This window comes from Epinephelus moara, chromosome 21 (genome assembly GCF_006386435.1).
Source record: "Epinephelus moara isolate mb chromosome 21, YSFRI_EMoa_1.0, whole genome shotgun sequence".
NCBI classification, from domain to species: Eukaryota; Metazoa; Chordata; class Actinopteri; order Perciformes; family Serranidae; genus Epinephelus; species Epinephelus moara.
Window position 1 is genome coordinate 16,078,558 of NC_065526.1, and position 20,590 is coordinate 16,099,147.

Sequence of the window (20,590 nt, forward strand, 5' to 3'; positions counted from 1 at the left end):
CACATTCTTAGCTCTTAACTTTCTATTTTTTTTTTCTTCTTTCTTCCTCTGCTGGCTTTTTAAAATGTTGCGACTGCTGTATAAATAATCAATAGAGACTAAATCTGATAGAACTAAGTATTAAAAACAGATATTATTTGAAATGTAATTTTTTATTCCACTACATTTCATTAAGGTCTTTGTGTTGAGAATTCATATGACAAAAAATAATATAGATAGATAGATAGATAGATAGATAGATAGATAGATAGATAGATAGACAGATAGATATATCTATCTATATTAAAATAATATAGCAAAGCTCTTGATATTGATGTAATACGTAACCCCCTAAATGACCATTTGTATTTCAATTTCTCACCCTGTGTTATCTTGAATATGTGAAGAAAACTTTTGCCGCACGCCTCCATAGTGAATGAGGCGTGCAGCCGCTGACTAGTTTCTGATGTTCATACTTTACGTGTTCCCAGGAGACCAATGGCCGCTGGGGCGCACCCTTCCTCTCCTGGCTGTTCTGTCGGAAAAACAAGCCCCCAAAGGTGCGCTACATGCACCTGGCCCTGAAGCTGCAGGAGGACGGTGACTGGCCCCCCAGACCCTCCACTGTCACCTACGCCAGTGATTCACAATCCCACATCTCTGTCCCCCTCTGACACCGACGTGACCAACGAGCAAACTACTGCACAGACTTAACCTAAAACCCCCAACGAGCCTTCATGTTGACGTAGCTTGAGTTGAGCTCAGAGGTGTGATCGATGCTCAGATGTGTTTGGGACGTGGAGCCTGCTGGACACCAGTGATGAATCCAGGAGCCTCATTAAGGTGAGGCCTCCTGCTGCAATGTCCGACTGACACTGTGAACTGCAAACATAAAGTTCCATTTAGATTCACCTCATCAGAATGGACAAACACTTTGCACCTTTTTTAGCCGTACTGTGCTGTCACACTGCTGAAACTTGAGCCAGAGGCCTCTGTTAAAGACATTTTGGGAAATATGGTACATTTATTTGCTTGAGTGATACCACTGGCAGTTACAGGCTCTGTTTACACCTGGTATTAACATATGTCTTGGATGATTGGATTGTTAGTGGCCAGCTAAAAGTACAGGTAGGAATGCGTCTTTAATGGGTCTTGAAATGTCATTGGTCAGAATACATTCGGAGTTGGTCTGGCCACATTCTTTCAGCACTTTCAGGACACTAATGTGATGATTGAATGACTTTCTTTGCGATTGAAGTAATCCTTTGCATTGCTGAATGGGGCAGTGATGGGAATATAAGAGCCATCTATCGGTCCTCAACACTGGGGGAACCCCATCTCACCTTGAAGCCATCCACAAGCTCCCATAGTCTGTCTCCTTGAGGCAAACTAATAAATTGCTGCTGCAGCGTGTGTACAGGCCGAGACACACCAAACCGACTTCAGAGAACTAGCATCAACGAAATCCCCCTGCTGCGTCACTTCACGTTGTCTGTGTCTCGGCCAAAAGCTGTACATTAACACGCCACAAAGACTTCAGCTGATGGCCAACCAGCATGTATGTTCTGTGCTTTCACGAGAGGATATAACTCTCCACATCAGCAGACAGCGGTCATCTGTATTCGTCATACGAAAAGGGAAACCGAAAGACCATCATGACGCTGGTTAGCCAGTTAGCACATTAACAACGCAATCCAGTGTTGAAAGGACAAAGCATATTTACTGTGCACCTCTTGACTTTAGCTCTTTGTTTACTTTCCTCACTTCCATTTCTCTACTTGTGCGCTGAGGTGAACTGCCAATCAGAGTGATTTCATTCACCGACGGGCTCCGCAATAGCCGACGCCAATTCAACTTGCTGAATCAGCAAAAATATTATATATCAACTAGGGGTGTAACGGTACACAAAAATCTTGGTTCGGTACGTACCTCAGTACACAAGTCATGGTTCGGTTTCTTTCGGTATAGTAATGAAAAAAATAGACAACTATTAAATATCTTTTACTTATTGGTAACCTTATTAAAACATACCACCACAGCAGTTAACTCTTTTTACACAATTTTTGAATTAAACAAATATATATGTAAAATCCAGATTTTTCACATTGTTTGAATGAAAATAGAAATATAAAAGTGAAAAATAAAATCCTGCTGTTTTTTTAACACATTTTTTGAATGAAAAATATAAATATACATTTCTGCTTTAACAGTTTTACTCAATTAAAATAAAAAGTATAGTGCAGCTGGTCAGCTTTAAAGCCTGCTCAGATTCAGTTTTACTAGGAACTTACTTAGCTTTCCCACTTTGTTAAAGTGCAGTAAACAAAACATGCTTATATCTAAAGTGCAGCTTAAACAATTTTACTCAACTCCAATGGCGTTGGTTATTTCTTTAGCGCGATGGTCAGGGAAACGCTCTTTCTTTTTAAACGACGACGATATCGTAGTTTGCACCAGATTGCTTTTTCTAGTCGTGCCGGTTAACGTTCAAACTCGGGTGGTGTCGCTTTAGATGCGTTAGCATGTTAGACGTGTTTCCAAGTACATACCCGACCGCTGTTCTGCAGTGTCGGCACACTGCTTTTGTCTTGTCCACTTGTTTATTTCCATCTTCGTATTTTACCCTGAAACCAAAGTGTTCCCAAACGGAGGACTTAAGGTTTGCGGGTGGGTCTTCAGGTTCGTCAGGCTCACTTGCCATGTTGTCAAAATGCGAGAATGCGCTGCACAAAGTGAAAGCGGAGATTTACGGTCGGACTCGGTCCGTCACTCAATTATGTCCGTCGGGGAACTAGATATTTTAAATGGTTCGGCTCGCAAAAACGGAATTAAAATAAAACAAAATAAAATAAAATAATATCCTGCGCCCAATAATTTGGTACAGGGTCGTGCCGAACCGAAAGTCGCGTACTGAATGGTTCGACACAAATACATGTACCGTTACGGCCCTAATATCAACATAATATTATAATATATCGAGGGCCACAGATGCTCACCGATGGCCCAACATTGACCGACGGCCGACCATCAACTTGGTGTGTCAGGACCTTTAAGCATGATAAACTTCCTGCCAGCTAAAAACAACAATGCATTTCGTCTTTGCAAATGGAAATGATTTAGATGCTTGTTTGAATATGGAGTGATAAAGTGAGATTTGATCACAATTGGTCAGTTGAGACGCATTTGGAAGTGCATTCTGACACCAAGCGTAAACAGACATAGAGCTGTCCACTTGTGATCGCATCACCAAAGACACATGTTAATACCAGATGTTAACAGGGCCACAGGCTAGCTTAGTTTAGCTTAGCACAAATGACAAAACAGCCAGCATTGCTCTTTTTTTAAAGGTAAAGTTTTTCTAAAGATCAATAATCACCACATTTTGTCTTATTTGGTTTATCCCATACTTAAACCAAAGTGTAAAAACAACATGTTGAGGTTTTACAGGTGGTAAAGTCTCTGCTCTGCAACCTTTCACTAATGACCAGGCTCCAGGTTAGCTATTAAGCTGTGCTAAGCTAAGCTAACCACCTGCTGTCTGTAGTTTAATATTCGCTGTAGCATGAGAGTGGTATCGATCTTTTCTTCCAACTTTCAGACTTGAAAACACATCAAGATGTTTCCCCAAATCTTAAACTATTCCTTTATGATGAATGGATGTCTTACTAACTATGTTATACTGTCCTGCCAATGGCATACAAAATCAAACTACAACACTGGACACTGAGAAAGGTATATGAGTGTCAGATGAGTCTTTGCATTGTTTTAAACAGCTTTTAGCTGATTATTTTTTGTCTCAATCTGACAGATCAGATACATCAAACAGATCTGGTATTAAAGGGATAGTTCAGATCTTGTAAAGTGGGGTTATATGAGGTACTTATCCATAGTCAGTGTATTACCTGCAGTAGAAGTCAGTCTGCATGCCCACAGTTTGGAGAAGCAGGCTGGAGTATAATAGCTAAGTGAGTGTAAGTGTATACTATATTTAGAATTTTTCCCTACTTAAACTTTGCTGTTAGAGAACCCCTTTCTTGCAGGTCAGCTGGTCAGGTCAGAAAGTTCTGCATTCAGACAGAAACAAACCTTTTTACAGGATATCAAAAATGGTGTGTGCTTTTGATTTGCTGGACTGCACTTGTATAACGCTTTCCTAGTCTTCCAACCACTCAAAGAGCTTTTTAACAGAACATGTCACATTCACCCATTCACACACAGGTGCTGCCACTCAGTAACCATTCACACTCACTCACACTCTGAAAGAACAGCCACCGGGAGCACTTTGGGGTTCAGTATTTTGCCCAAGGATACTTTGACATGTGGACTGGAGGAGCCATAGACTGAGCCGCTGATCTTCCAATTAGTTGACGACCCACTCTACCTCTGAGCCAAAGTCGCTGGAACAAAGTAATGCAAACAGCTTTCATAAACCACCTGACCTGCAGCATAACACAGTACATGGCACAGTTGCACAAGGTTTAGAAAACATAGTCCCGAAGGACAGGGGCTTTCTGACAGCAAGGTAAAGTGGTAAAAATATTCTTGATATAGTGTCCACTTACACTTTTTTTTAAGTGGCTAAAATCTGTTTTGCTGCGTGGTGCTACTCCTGTTCAATTCTCCAAATTGGAGCATGCTGATCACCATTTACTATATGTAATACACTGACTATGGATAAGTACCTCATGCAGCTCCACTTCAGAAATCCTAACTATCCCTTTAAGCCGCTGTTTTGCTCAGTCAGATCCATTTAAGACCTAAAATCACTGGACGAATCTTTCTTCTTCACTGTGAATAAACACATTCAGTCTTCCACTAACATTTGCTGCTGCTAAAATCTAAAAGTTGCAAAACAGCATTAGGTCACATGGATTCAAAGAAACACGGGAGACTTGTGTCTTTTGCAATTTTGTGAACATAACTGGTACTGTTGAATTTCTAAGGCAGAAAATATTCTACTGCTGCATTTCTGTCTGAGAGTCGCTTCAGTTGAAATTCTTCCTGTGGAAGAGAGAAGCAGAAATTCCCTGCAGTGTCCCTTTTTAAAAAATGCTTTTACTGTCGGTGTGTGTGTGTGTTTGCATCGCTAAATCTTTATGTTCGTTTTCCCAAGTAGGACTGCCTTTATAAATTAAATGTCTGTGAGGAAAAATAACATTTAACATCACTAAGATAATGTTTTAATTGATTAATTAATTAAAGCAATTGAATTAAAACAAATCAATGAAACATTTGCTGCTGTGACAATTTTATAACAGTTGATTTTAACTTTTGATTTTTATATATTTTAAACTGTTTACCGCTGTTGTATACATATTTTTCTAGCTAAGGTTAAAAATGAAATGAATGTGAAAACCTATGAGAATTAGTCGCCTAAATTTCCTCTTTAATTACTATTAAAAATAGCATTTTTTTTCTCAAGGGAATATGTTTTTTCAAAATTGTAGTATTTGTACTTATTTTCTTATTTCAATAAAATGTTTCCCTGTGTCCCTGTGTTTGCTCTGCAGAACTCCCATTACATTTCCCAATAAATCTGTGTATTAAGTCACTCTTGCGTGCTTCGTGGGGGGCTGACCCTGGTCACACTTTTTCAGCCAAGACTTACTGATCAATTATGGGCTTTCCCAGCCTCCTCGCTGCCTGGCATATGGGTTCTTAAAGGCGCGAGAGTGGAGGAGAAAGAGGGGTATCATTTCATGTGGAGATCAGGGCCTATAGGCAGTGAATGGGTGGATTTAGGGGGGACTGTGAATAAGGGAAGGGGGTCCTCGCTTGTACCAAAGAGAAAAGAATCTCCCACAGATCAGGGAAGAGCCTTTTTGGGAATATTCATGATGAGGATGAGGAGGCATCATGAATTCATGTGTGTCTCTCTGACTTGCACGGATCATCTTTTCAGTAAACACCGATGTGTGTACAGAGCCTGGGAGATGTCTTGCTTTTCGATCTGTGTTTGCGATGTAGTTTGGTGGATAGTGTTGCCTCTCCACAAAGCAATATGGGTTTTTGTGTACTCTCCGCTGTATTCCTTTTGTATCGTTAGAGCAACAGATGGAGAGTGGTGGAGAGACATAAAGAAGCTAAAACACACAGCCTTTCTTCCTCACAGCCAGCTACTCGCCCAAAAAGATTTTCTCAAGCTTGCGCTCAGACGTGTGCTATTTCAAACATTTTGGACTTCATCTCCTTTCTCTTTTACCCATACGTTTTTTTGTCTGAGTCGTGTACTTTCAAGATTTGGGCCTGTGCACACAGTCTTTGTTTACTGTGTCTTTGCCCACAACAGTCCCCGCAGAGTGATCAGACCTGCTTAGAATAGAGTAACGGCCACTGTTACACACTTCTGAGCGCCAAAAGTTGTCATTTCAGTTGCTTTCTCAACATGTCTGTTCATACACACATGTTCTCTTTATTCTTTGTAAAGTCCACAAGCGCACATCAGTCTGATGCAGCTTCTCTGAAGGCTGTGGGACACTCATAAGGCCCTCGTCTTGATTTATAGTCGGGACACAAGGCCAACCTGATGCTCACTTACGGTTGGCCTCATTTTACAGATGACACAAAGGCACCCACGTCTGGTAAAAGGTCTGTGACCCACCAGACGGTCACAAAGCCCCTCTCCTCCCTCCTGTCCCCAAAGCATGGGCTTCTTCCCCGGGCCTTCATGGCATCCCTATCCCCCTTCCTTTATCAGTCCTTCCAGGCCTGAATGGGCTCTGTGGTTGGTCAATAAATTCAGTGATTCAGGGGGTGGACAGTTGCAGCCGTGTTAACGTTTGTTCACAGGCTTGTCGGAGGGACGGGCCCCGCCCCGCCGCTCTTTGTCTCCCGTGGTCCCTCAACAGGTTAGAAGTCAATGGAGGGCCTTGTGCGGAGGTGGCAGGGGCATGGATGGAGCCGCCTCTCACATGGCGTTCACACAGGGGGAGGACCGGCCCGGATCACTGTGACACTTGTTAGCGTGGGGCCACACAACATTGCCGGGTTCTCGCTCTCCCCCAAGGGCCTGTGCGATATTCAGCACTTTAAACAAACTAATGGTCGAGGCTGCGGGGTTGCGTCGGGGTAAGATGATCTGCACTCAGAGGCCTGGAGTGGCCACAGTGAAAAGAAGCGCACAAGTGTATCTTACAATCTCAGTTTACAGATCAGACGTACAATAAAAATGAGGTCAGGGCTTCATTTGGTGCACAATATGAAGTAATGAAGAATCCAGTCTTTAAATATATACTAGAAATGCACTTTTGTGTCCCCTGAAGGTGCCACACTGTTGCTGAGTTATAGCCGGTTTCTCAGGCTCAGCTGGGCCAAAGCATGGGAACAGCCGCACTGGGAGAAAAGAGACACAGAGAGCCATAGATAGAACAGCACACAAACAGAGGAGGGCTTTAGGAGACAGAAAGCAGCGGACAGAAAAAGACGCACAGAGACTGAAGAGGGACTTAGAGCCATGACTGAAGCCTAACTGTCATGAGAAGATGAGAGTTGCCATGGCCACCCAGGAGCCACCCAGCAAGCATGTGAGCAGGGGAGGCTTGGGGGCCAGGGGCCTGGGCCCGGGCTGGTGGATCACATGCACTAACCAGGGATTATGTGCATAAGTGATGAGCACTAAGCCGGCAGGTGAAGAAGGGAGGCCCTGGGACAAGGAACGCGCCATCCCTCAGGACAGCTCCCCCTGTAAGGAGCAGGGACTTTTTTTTTTCCCAAGTGAGGCTGATCTCCCGTGTGAAGGGGACTCAGCCAGAGGTCCTCGAGTGCTGAAAGGGCATCCCCCAGGCTGCTTTCACAGCGTAAGTGGCCAAAACGCTGGTCTTGTGAGTCATCTTGAGTGGCAAGAATGGGCCATCTTCACATTCATAAATCCCAATGCAAACACACTCATGGATATGGACTAAGCTTGGATAAGGATAAACACCACATGGCAGTGCATCAGCAGGGCTCTTGTTGGAGCTTTTTCGCTTGGTGCCAAGACGAAATAACCAATTCTACGATCTTTTATCCACCAGAAAGAAAAATATCTAATTAAGAGGAACAGTGTGTCGGATTTGGTGGAATCTAGCAGCGAGGACTGCAGATTGCAACCAGCTAAAACTTCCTGCGTTGTTCATTGTTCAGGAGATTTGTACCAGGAGTTGAATGATCCACAGAGGTTTCTTCCTCTCAAAAACAAACAGACCAGTTGATTAAAACCTGCAGAAACACTGAATAAAACAGTGCCACGTTACAAATCAGTGTTTATCCACCGCTGCTTGTTGCAGACAGGTTGCTAGCCCAGCACCTGCTAGTGTTTGCTCACCTTTCTCTTTGATAATTTAAAGGTCCAGTGTGTAGAATTTAGGGGGATATTCTAGCAGAAATGGAATATACTGTATGTTTTCTTAAGTGTATACTATGATAAGAATCATGTTCAGACAAACCCTACACTGGCTCTAGATAGGGACATTGGCATTTTGACGTTTTCGGCCACTGTAGTTAGCAGTCCATCCGTAACGTCACTGTTTTTTTAATGTGAAACATCTGCAGATAATTTGGCTCCTGGTAAAAACCCCTGGATGTCTGGATCTTAAGTTATTAGAGAATAAAGGTGAGCACACAATAGCAGGGCTAGCAGCCCATCTCTGATGTGCCAAACAGTGCCAGAGAAACACTGATTTGTAATGTGAAACTGCTTTATTCTGTGTTTTCAGTGGTTTTAATCATCTCTCGTCTGTTTGTTCGGAGAGGAAGAGACGTCTGCAAATAATTCGGCTCCCTGTAAAAAAACTCCTGAGCAATGAAGTTTCAGCTCGTTGCAATTTACAGTCTGGGAGCCAAATGATCCACAAAGGTCTCTTCCTCTCCAAATCAAATGGACACAGTGATTTAAACAGATGAAAACACTGAATAAAGCAGTTTAATGTTAAAAAATCAGTGTTTTTCAAGGCTCTATTTATTGTGGCCAATGGGAAACCACAAATGGCCCTATCTAGAGCCAGTGTTTGGTTTGTCCATTCTGGGCTACTGTAGTAACATGGTGGACTCCATGGACGAGGACCTGCTCTCTAGATATTAAAGGCTCATTCTAAGGTAACAGAAACACAATTCTTATTTTCAGGTGATTATACACTAAAGAAAACACACTTATTATATTCAATTTTTGCCAGTATACGCCCTTAAATCCTACACACTGGATCTTTAAGCACCAGCTAAGTTAACTTTACAGTATATTTATGTGCAAGAGCCTCATTTTATAGTCAGGATCACCAGGTTCATAGGTTGTTTTGCTGCAGGGAATCAATGCTCATAATATCCATGGCCTTACAGGAATGTGTTTGAACCTTGATGGCACAAAGAAATCACATTCCCATGGTGCACAGAGAGAAAACACACAGTTAACCAACCTCCCCCCCAACACCTTTTCAAGACGATAGTATCCCTGAACATATTAACATGTAAATACACTTAGATACTTTGACAATGCACTGAAATGCATATAATCTACATGCTAACTAGTCCTTTAAAGACTTTCCACTGCTGAATGTGGTTTGGGAACACTTTCATGTCTGGGTTTTAAAAATTAAATGTGAGGCCTCTCTTAGAATCTCTAAAAGCGTTTTTCAATTTGATGAGGGATAAGGCGATGACTGGGTTCCCTTTTCAAAGGGGGAGACCCAGAGTTCAATAAGACTTCAGTCTCATTGCCTTTGCCTCCAACTTGAAGATCTAAATGCTGGCTTTTTTTTTTTTTTTTTAAGAAAGAACCCACCACGTTAGGTGACAGATGGCAGGTTGTTATGCTGAAATACCAGTTGCTATGGTCCCCTTTTCCTCCGCAGCTTCACTTGCCATAGCTAAGCATCCTCTCTGCTGGTGTACTGACTTGGAATAAGCTGACTTGAAACTACTCAGGTTGTTGTTGACAAACATGAGCCCAGATGAGTCTCCTAATCTCCCACTCCTTTATCCGCTCTTTATTGCCGTATAAACAGGCCTGAATACGCTAAAAAAACTAAACCTCTGTTTTCAGCCTCTTCTTATCTCACGCAGGGTTTAATCTAATGCCCTCTACCCTTTTTACATCTCTGCCTCCGCTAAATTCGACCATATTTTTGATTCAGCGCGTCACCATGACAACCAGTTATTTCCCATCCTTGAGCCCCCCCACCTCCAGCTCCTCATCTCCATTGATACCGCTGCCTCCCCCTTCCCCTTCTTTTTTTTTTGTCCAAATAAAACAAAGCGCAGAGTGAATGCACTCTGAGGTAGGTAAATGTATTCAGTGACATCAGCCAGGACGAGTCTATTCTGCCGGATTCCTGTACCACTTGTTTCCAGCCTTGTCTGGGGGCCGGACACTCTGTTGGGCCCATTGTCCCACGTGTATTCCACACAGGCCCGCAATTAATGGAGGCCTTGTCTAAGGCTTCTGGAGCAGAAACTGCTGTTGGGGAGGGGGACAAAAGGCGGGCAGAGCCAGGGGCTGGGAGTTGCTATGGGAGGGCCCCCCTTCCCTCTTTAAGGGGGAATTCAAAGGGAGAAGGAGGGACAGAGAGCGAGCGGAGCGCTGGATGAGATGTTTAAGTGATCCCCTCTGTCTGTGCCCTCCCCTCCTGCCCTGAGATGTTTTCATACCAACAGTTGAAAGGGAAACCTTTGCAGTATTTGATGATGAGGATGGTCATTTCGCTGCCCACATAGCGGTGGTGGCTGGGTGGAGGAGAAAGTCGGGGCCACAGTTGTCGGAACAGGTGAAGATGGAGAGGAGTGTGGCAACTGGGCAGAGACTCTTCCCACTGCAAAGAGGTTTATTAAATGTCACCAACTCTTTCTAGTAGGGATGTGAATCTGTTGGTATCTCATGATTCAATTTGATTACGATTCTTTGGGTCATGATCTAACTGAAAATGATTCCCAATTTCAAAATCAATTCTTGATTCAGGGATGTAAATTTCACAAATGCAAATTCTCTGTTAACACACAAAGGCAAACCTAAAGGTGAATTCATGATATCAGCATCTGCAATGGTCCAGGTGACATAAATATTGTTATCCAGTTATGCAGATGCCCATGTGCAGTCCAAATTTTGTGACCACATTGACTGTATGCATATCAAGTGAACCAACTGCACATGCTCCAGTTACAAAATATGATCTCTTGTTCCAAATTTCAGTCCACTTGGTGCCGGTGTATGCACCTCTAGCCGGACGCGGAACCTCAATTGTAGCATGAATGAATCCACATCCACACCTGTACCACCTGGTGCAAATCCACACCTGTCTGCTCACATTCAATGTGTCTTTAAACTCTGGGTGATGGCGTATGATGTAAACTTAGGCATTTTTTGTGTTCCCCAAATACTATGCTTTCATTTTGCAAATCTTGCTTATTGAATGAGTCACATCAGGCTCCTTCTTCCCAAACGTTTGCCTCCAAGGAAGATGGCACTGGATGAATTTGTTGCTGCTGTCTTGTCCATTTAAGAACATTTTACATATGCTAACATTAGCAGCGACTGACCACCCAGTAGCCATGTATCGCTTGCTACAACTCGGCCTCTGTATAATCTATGTAACATCTGTCTGTCTATCTACATGCATTACTTTAACACACATTTTTGGGACTATATCTCTGTACAATATACATTATGCAATCTTTTTTTATTATATTTTATCTTTGATACTTCCTATCATGAGTCTCTGCTCATTCCTTGGACAGTTTTGCACACTCCTGCCCAAAGTACCTCTTGTAAAAATGGCACTGGTCTTTCATATTAATTCAGATATATTTTCCATATATTAAAAGGGTTTTTTTTTCATATTTTTCTTAGAATTTTCTCCTGTGCTTATGATTCTTGATTTTTTTTAATTTTTATTCTTATTCTTATTCTTGATAATCTTATTTTTATTTCATTTTCTCCCACTCTATGTTTATGTTCAGTACTGGCAACCTAAAGCTAATTCCTTGTATGTAAAAACCTACACGGTAATAAACCGTATTCTGATTATGGGCAATCTACTATATAGAAGCCGGACAGAGCATGATTCAAGTCACCATTGACAAACGGGTGGAAAAAGTTTTTAAAAACGGACTTTTAGAAGTTTTGAATCAATTCAGAATTGCAGAGGATAAGAATAGAAATTCTTAAGTGAATGGCTTTCACCAACCAAATGTTTTTTTTTTTTGTTTTTTTTTACATATTTTGTCATGTTTATCTTACAACGAACCTTGTAAATTGTCAAATTTATCCCCACTACATTGTAACAAGTAACTCAAGTAACTCAGCAGGTATAAGGGCTCATCTTATCCTCAATAAATTGACTCTATAACAATGATTTAAAGCAACCTGCTCAAGTTCTTTGTTTTTATATGCAGACAATCATAGGGATGAAAAAACATACAAGAATGATCAGTTAATAAGTTAAATAGAATAAATTTAGGCAAAGGAAGGACTAGATATTAAGACCTGGACATTAAGATCTAAACCAAAATTATTTATATCTTCCCACCCCTGTTTCCCTCATCTTGTGGTTATCAGTCACAAGCTGGACCTTGATAACTTTCTCACCCTTCCTTCGCTCTCTGGAGCCTCCCATCCCAGGGTTCCCACACTGATACACATCAGAGCTGCGCTATAAACCTCATGTCCACATCCCCATCCGCACAATAAAGGGTTGTTTGTGGCAGAGCAGAAGGCTCGGCGAAAACAGCACTGATGGGACGTAATTTATTGTTGCGTGGCCTCTTCTCCTCTCATCTGCTGTGAGCAGAACCTTGGCCGATTTCAAAGGAGCATCTTGTAAAAACATCCAGTTAGAAGATTAACTTTATGTGATCCCAGGAGAACGGCATCACTTTCCCACCACGTTACATCCTCTTTTCCTGCTAAAATCTTTACTTGGGAATGTGTAACAAGCTGTTTTGTTTTGTGTCTTGTGAGTTTAACCTCAAAACTTCAATAACAGTAAGTACAACACTGTCTGTATGTTGTCATCAATGAGAGCAACACTCAAACAGGCTGCAATGTAACCACTCAGCATCTGTGCAGCGTCAATTTACGTACAATAACAGTGTTTGTTTTTGCCACTGACAGGCTCAAATTTTTGTCGGACAACAAGATGGAAAGAATCCCTGCAGAGATAGACCTTTTTGTTACAGAATAAAATTATTTTTGTTCAACCGGAAACAGCCCTGAAAGCATATCACCAAACCCACCAGACTCCATTTAAATAAACAGCGATTTTTTCATTGTAAAATACACTTAATTCAAAGTCAGCAGATACAAAATAAAACTCACAAAAGCCATCTTGGTTTGTCTTTCTACTGTTCCAACAATCACCAATACTGGTTTGGTTAAATTTAACTCTTAATTTGCCCACTAAGATGTCAAAATATGCTGGCTCTATACATGCTAAAATTACTGTTTATTTAAATGGGGTCTGGTGGGTTTGGCCGATGGTGATTTTAGGGCTGATTCTGGTTGAACAAAAAGGATTTTACTCTTTAACAAAATATAGGGATCCTTTCCATAATGTTGTCAGCCACTTATAATAACAATCTGAACCAGTGGCAACCGGTCAGTGGCACAAAACAAACACTTTTAGTGGTAGTAAACTGACAGTGCCCAAATGCCCTGAGTGGTTACATTGCAGCCTGTTTTGCTGCTGCTGGCTGCAGCGGTCTCACTCAGTACTGGACCAGTTTCAAAAGTTGCTCCCACTATTCATGTAGACACATTAACATGAGAAAAAGGAGACCAGCTTGAAGTAAACAAAACTTACCCTTTAAGGTTCAGTTACGAGTGGTTTTAGTAAATAAAATATGCAAATGTATGGTCACTCATCTTGACTAATGTTATAGTTAATTATTTGACAGATCAAACCCATTTTAGCAGATGGTTTGACTTGATTCCATTTGACTTAATTTGCTATTGACTCAAGAGGCTGGTGGTGCTTGAAGCTACAGAGAGGAAGCCGTGGATGCAAACACTGACCTGGCTTTTGGGGTCATTTCACCTCTGAGGATTTAGCAGCTTTACAGAGAGTGTTTGAAGTCCATCAGGGAGGATAGAGGCATCCAGAGATAAACCTGGACCGGACAGAGACGTCAGTTAATAAATATATCAGTGAAAATGCAACAAGCAGCATGTCCCACATTTTTATACTCACTTGTTACACCATTACAGCTACTAATTATTTTATAGTGCATTTTAAACTTTGCACAGCTTTAAAATCAGAAAGGTAGGAAGATAAAAGATTAAAAAATCAATAGCATTGACCATAAACTCTGAAATCTATGAAATGGGGGACAAAAAAACTGCATCCTCAGTGTTTGTTTTTACAAATTCCACAGTATTTCAAATGAACAAAAAGCAGCCTCATTTTATTTTTATTCCCTCTATCTCACAAATGGCCATTATCCTTGGAAACTGTTTGTAAATTTTAGTGTTGATGAAAGAAATCCTTGAATGTGACAACCATAAAAACCTTTTTCTATACATGTATTTACAAGCCATTAAAAATGGGTTTGTTTGTGACTTTAGTGTAGCAACATGAGAATGGAAAATATTGTTTTTATTCAGTGTTGTGTGCAAAATATTGGACTTTTTATAATATTTGCATGGAATTTTGTACACTTTACCCTTTCCATGCAATACAATAAAAATAGCTAATAAATGCCTGTTAGGTGAATCTGGAGGATGCTTTTGTACAGTAAGTCATGACACAAAAACACCCATTAACGCATGAAATGGTGCCATGGTCACCTTCAGTATGCACTGTAAATTTGTCTTTGATTCACAATCAATTATATTTCCTCAAAGTTTTAATTAAAACAGTGACATTATTGTTTATTGTTTATTATAACTGTGTTCATAAAAGTCAATGAATCAGTTCAGTCATTTATGACAAAATGAAAAAAACAACATTACCTTCAAACTGCAATTTAGGTTTAAGGTTTCCACAAAAACAAGTGCAGTCACCTGGAAAAGATTTTGGAGATAAGCATTTCTCATGTCTGTAAATATATCACTAAATTAACTGAGTTATTGTCGGTCCTCAGACAGTTTGAAGTAACTCTTCAGCTTTATTCCTGCCGCCAGCCTCTGATAACAGACAGGAGGTGTCAGAGTTCACGGCAGCGAGAGGACAGCTGAGTGTGTCAGAGATTTTCTTCTTCACTGGACATCAGGCCTGGAGTGTGTCAGGGGATGAGGTCTTCACCTCAGACTCTGATTCACTCAGTGACCCCCGAAAAACTGTGTGTGTGTGCACAGATAAAGAACCTGTACAACTGGATACACAAGAGTGAGTGCAGTTAGTTCTCTACAAAGCTTTTGAAATATTTAATTTCAACATAACGTGAAAGAATTCAGACGTTCTGTTGCAGAGGCAGCAGAGTTTCCACTTTAACTGAACTATCAGATTGTTAAAACATATTATATGATTGTTAATTAACCTCTACATCCATGAGAATTTGTTTGACATTTTGGATAATCTTATCAGTGCAGGTGGCCAAAAATCCTTTAACTCTTGCAAACAGAATGTCAGAAAATACATGTGGAAGAGCTTCTGTGTTTACCTGACAATAAAGACACTTTATGTTTATTTGAAAAATAAAAAAAGCCAATTAATGACATGCAAATAAAATAAAATTATGTTTTTGTGATCAGACATTTCTGAGAAAAAAGTTTCATTTAAATATATATACATATATATATATATTTGTATATAATTTATTTTGTCAGTTTATTGTACAGAGCCTAAAATGCCCAAATTGAATGTTTAATTTTGCACGGTAATAAGTTAATAATAATTTTCTCAATGAAATGATGATCATGTCTACCACACAACAGCCCACTAATGTCTTAAACTATGAAGGCCAAAACTTAGAAACAATGCGTATCCCATCTTGTGAAGGGCTCTTTGCATCAGTGCAATATGGTCTTCGTAAAAACACAAAATGCAAATCTCCTTCAAAAAATAATCCAAGACACACTGTAGGATTTTTGGTCATTTTAATACTGCCATTCAAAAATAAGTGTGTTTTAATCAACACTAATCCTACAGTGTGCTTTGGATCTTTTTTGAAGGAGACTTGCATTTATATATTTGCCAAGACCATATTCTACCCATGCAAAGATGGATAAGCAAAGTGCACTTCAAGTATCCAAAGATCATCATAAACAGAGGCGTAGCCCCAAATTCTGGGCCCCATGCATACGCAGTCTCCGCGGGCCACCCTCCCTTCCTCCTTTGATCCATTCCTCTCTTACCTTTTGATTTTTCAGTTTGGTTTCTTTGCAGTTCCTTTCTCTCTTTACTTTTTCAAACCCTGACTTCCCTTACTTAGGGGAAGGCATGACAGCACACATTGGTGCTCCAGCAGCATCAGTCTTTCAATTGATGTAATGTTTAGTTATGGCACTTATTACTTAGAAATAAACAAACAAAACAAATCTTTTCATTCCAGGCTTTTTGAGTCCCCCCTCCCATTGGGGCCCTGGGTAATCAATCCCACTTGTTCCCCCACTACATCCCTGACCACAAAGACCCAGCAGCGCTTCTGCTCCATTGTTTCCATCAAAACAACACAATCTGAAATAATATAGCATATCATGAGAAGGAGAATGAAGCCAAAACTTGCTTGGTGTTTTTGTCTGACAAAATAAATAGATTTGTAACCTTCCCTTTCAAGCAAAGCAGGTGAACAAAAAGAAAATGTATGTCAGGTAAGGGTTTATAAGCAGATGAAATTAATCTACACCACTAACACTCTTTAATGAGCATCTCTTTATGATTGACACACCTGACCTGCAGCTGCACAACCACCTCTCCTCACTTTTTATTTGCACACTAACTCCTCTTTGTACATCAGTCTCTCAGCATCCTGACAGGTAGCCAATCGCAGCGCCTTTTACGCACGAGCCCGCCGCCTCCCCGGGCACCGTGTCCCGCGCGCTCATTGGCCGGTGTGATGAAACCCGGGGAACTCGCACACGAGCCGTTCGCGTGCAGGCTCGGGCTCTATAAATAAACCCCGAGGCGCTGGAAACAGGAGCGGAGTGGACGTCAGCTTGGCGAGGAGACAGAAGTCACTTGTGACATTTGTCATCGGTAAACTGCTCCGTGGTGTGCCAGGAGAAGAGAAGGCGGGACCCGCTGCACTGGACTGTTTTTTATTGCTGTGCATCATTCTGTTTTTGATAAAAGTTTTTTTTATTCGGATTTGATTTTAATTATATCCCTGAAGATGCCAGCCGGTACTTTAGAGAGGACATCTCCATCCGCGGTTGCTGCCACACCGGCAAGTGGCGAGTCCACACCCGAAAAACCCCGGACTCTGACAGAGAACAGAAAGGTATCTATGATCTATTGGTTTTGCCAATATTCCCGTAGTGTTATTTTATTTTGAAGCTGTCATCTAAACAGTATTCTTCTTATTTAAAGTCTTCCAAACCAATCATGGAGAAGCGGAGACGTGCGCGCATCAATGAGAGTCTAGGTCAGCTGAAGACCCTCATCCTGGACGCACTCAAGAAAGATGTAAGAACACTAAAGCTTTACTTTAAGATAAATTACCAAATGAGTAAATCCACAACTAAAACATCACTTTTGACCATTTAGAGCTCCAGACACTCCAAACTGGAGAAGGCGGACATCCTTGAGATGACTGTGAAGCACCTCAGGAACCTGCAGCGACTTCAGATGACTGGTGAGTAACTACCATTTCTGGATTGACCATGTTGATGTGCGCGCTGTAATTCTTGGATGTCTAACTTTAGATGGTAAACATGTTCCCACGGTCAGTAAGATTTATTGCCCACTCATAGGTGTAGATTTCAGGGTGGGGGACGCAGTAGACAAGTCCCCCTTTAACATGTGCATTTGCCCCCACCCAGTAAAAACATGACAGTATGGCAGAGGATTTTAATTTTGACAGAATCAAAGATATTTATGCCACGAATTGTTGCAGAAAGGCACAAATTGATGCGTAAAAATCCAAAGAATGCATAAAATTAAGTGTCTCGTACTCAAAATTTTCTGGCAGAGGACCCCCATTTCAGCCCCAATGTTAAAACAAAACCTACACTCTTGTTTCCCACCCTTTTCAGAATACCTTAAATACATTTTTTGTATTTGAATTAGTCAATTTTTGAAAAATATTTTTTATGTTTGTAAACTTTTAATATTATCTTTACAACGTTCTTAAGTCCATACTCTTATCTATCTATCTATCTATCTATCTATCTATCTATCTATCTATCTATCTATTATCCATGGGCGGATAATGAGAGAATTGGCCCCCGGGCACAGATATGCCAAAGGCCCCTCCACCTCTCATGGTGGTTTTGCCTCTTTTTTGGGGGATTATTTTGTGTGTCTTTGTCTATCTATCTATCTATCTATCTATCTATCTATCTATCTATCTATCTATCTATCTGCATATTTATATTCATCCATGTATTTGTATCTTCCTCTCCAGCTGCTGTGAACGCAGACCCGTCCATCCTGGGTAAATACAGAGCCGGCTTCAGCGAGTGTGTAGGAGAGGTCACCCGTTTCCTGTCCACCTGTGAAGGGGTCAACACAGAGGTGAGGACTCGTCTCCTCAGCCACCTGGCAGCCTGCGTGACCCAAATCAACGCAGTCAACTTCTACTCACCTCACCATGGTGCGCTGGGACTCGGACAGACCAGCACACAGAGTCCGGCTGCCTCCGCTCCGCAGGTGCCTTGCAAAAGCAGCTCAGCGATGCACGCCTCCCCGGAGGCGATGAAGCTGTACGGTGGCTTCCAGGTGGTGCCGACACCGGATGGACAATTTGCTTTTCTTGTTCCCAGCGCAGCTCTCATGCCTCTGAGTGCACAAAACAGCCATCATATGTCACCTGTTGCACCTCCGGTCACCTCAGACTCTGTGTGGAGACCGTGGTAGGAAATCAGCTTTGGGGAGTGAAAGGACTATCACACAATAAAACATATTTTTGTACATTTTGTAAATGTTTTCTAAACCTTGTTGAGAGTGATGTTTACACACACTTGTGTTTTTTTATGGACATTAGGAGATTTTCTTGGTCTCTTTGCTCACTGTGATTTTCTGTTTTTGATGCAGCAAGAAAATCCTTGAAAAGCTCTTGAAAAGCACTGTATTTTTTGAGATTAATAAAATGTTTTTATGATGTTTACTACAATATTTGCTATAATGGCGTTGTCATTTCTCTTCTCCAAAACCTCATCAGGTAGTCATGTTTGAAAAATGCTATATAGGTTACACTTTGCCACGATCTCAGACCTGTGGAAAATCTTTTCAATTAACATTCCTTAAATACATCCCCCCACCTGCGTGTACCTAGTCCACACCTAATCGTGCCCTTTGCATTAACTGCTTTCTGGCTGCAATTAAATACCTCTTTAATGAGGTAAGGAACCTGAGAGGTCATGTTGAGCCCAAGAGGTGTGCTGTCAGCGCTGAGAGGAGGGTAGGGCAGGATCTGTTGATACAAATGCGGCCTGAATGTGCTCCTGCAGGATGGGAGATCATGCTGAAATAGATCAGGGCGTGAAGCTATCAGAAGAGAAGACAGGCTAAAAGAAGACCAGGCTAAATAAGATACTGGTGTTACTCAGGGATTAAAAGTGTTCTTTGCATGATCTTCCACTAGAAGAGCGATAATCATAAACAGACAATCAATCTGATTTGATTATAAAAGTGTGTGTATGCACAATAGCTTATCAGCAGCAGCCCTGCAGTGCCCGTCCAATTGTTGTCCATTTAGCGGACAGTTGAAGAGCTGACAGTCCCAGCGTGTGTCCTGAGCGTGGTGCTCACACAGCGGGCCACAAGCAGAGCGTGGCCAGAGGTCACAGGTGCCCCTCATTCACACTCCGAAGACAACGCAGCTCCAACAGCATGTTGCCCTAAATCTGGCAACCCATCAACGGACCTGGCAGCCCATCACCAGAAGACAGGGCCTCCCTTTGACAGCATCAAACGGTGGCACCTCCAGAAGCAAGCATCCTCTAACGATCCATGACCATTTTGCTGCTCCCGATTTGATATTCATGGAATTTAAGGGATTAAGTCATAGCAGAAATATATGCAGCATTAGCTAATCTGTTTTTAAGTTTTTCTTGTCACTCAAAGAACTGAGAGCAGGTGTACAATATTCTACACTTATATTGTTTTTATGGAGCAAATACTAAAAACTGTTTTTATATCTGTATTGCAACACAGGAGTCCATGTAAATGTGGATCAAACCATCTCTCTGTCCTTCTAAAACTTATTGAAACTCCTCACTTTGTGCAAATGATACAGTCAATTAAGTTTACATCTCTGTTTTGGCACAGCTGAGGGAAGACTGGCAGTAAGGAGGACTAAAAGACAAAAATAAGAGCTCCCCCTCCTATCAGAGTATCCTTTGAGAAGACCCTGAACACAAAAACAAAGACGGGCCCCTCAGTAGCTCAAAGGCTCCTCTCTTTGTGACCCTCTCCATCTTCATAAAGGGCCTTCCCCTTGTTTATCCAGGAAGAGGTTTAATGGCTGAGAGGGGGGAGAGGACCATGCTGTCACTTTCACTGTGCTAAAGAAGGCTTATTGTTGCCCGCTCCCAAAGGTCCTGGTCTTA

General features: G+C 41.6%; 2 protein-coding genes and 1 long non-coding RNA gene across 5 annotated transcripts in view; 2 read left to right on the forward strand and 1 right to left on the reverse strand.

Moving 5' to 3' along the window:
* LOC126382722 (polyamine-transporting ATPase 13A3-like) overlaps positions 1-5,469 on the forward strand; it is a 38,224-nt gene extending 32,755 nt beyond the window's left edge. For all 3 annotated transcript variants that reach the window (XM_050032769.1, XM_050032770.1, XM_050032771.1), the window contains one exon: positions 471-5,469. In XM_050032769.1, the coding sequence (XP_049888726.1) occupies positions 471-653 (183 nt within the window). In that variant the 3' untranslated portion in view covers positions 654-5,469. The remainder of the gene's footprint in view (positions 1-470) is intronic.
* Positions 5,470-10,596: 5,127 nt separating this feature from the next.
* Positions 10,597-15,059, reverse strand: LOC126382735 (uncharacterized). Its single transcript, XR_007569086.1, has 3 exons — positions 14,891-15,059; positions 13,955-14,049; positions 10,597-10,757 (listed from the first exon to the last, which is right to left on the reverse strand). It is a non-coding gene; the product is annotated as an uncharacterized LOC126382735 (long non-coding RNA).
* Positions 15,060-16,934: 1,875 nt separating this feature from the next.
* Positions 16,935-19,150, forward strand: LOC126382731 (transcription factor HES-1-B-like). Its single transcript, XM_050032784.1, has 4 exons — positions 16,935-17,319; positions 17,409-17,504; positions 17,586-17,673; positions 18,445-19,150. Exons 1-4 carry the CDS (start codon positions 17,212-17,214, stop codon positions 18,894-18,896), a joined length of 744 nt encoding a protein of 247 aa, XP_049888741.1. The 5' UTR covers positions 16,935-17,211; the 3' UTR covers positions 18,897-19,150.
* The last annotated feature ends 1,440 nt before the right edge of the window (positions 19,151-20,590 follow it).

Coding starts and splice junctions, on each gene's coding strand:
- LOC126382731 (XM_050032784.1), top strand. CDS start 17,212: ATGCCAGCCGGTACTTTAGAGAGGACATCTCCATCCGCGGTTGCTGCC. Junction 17,320..17,408: donor CTCTGACAGAGAACAGAAAG/GTATCTATGATC, acceptor TCTTATTTAAAG/TCTTCCAAACCAATCATGGA. Junction 17,505..17,585: donor TGGACGCACTCAAGAAAGAT/GTAAGAACACTA, acceptor TTGACCATTTAG/AGCTCCAGACACTCCAAACT.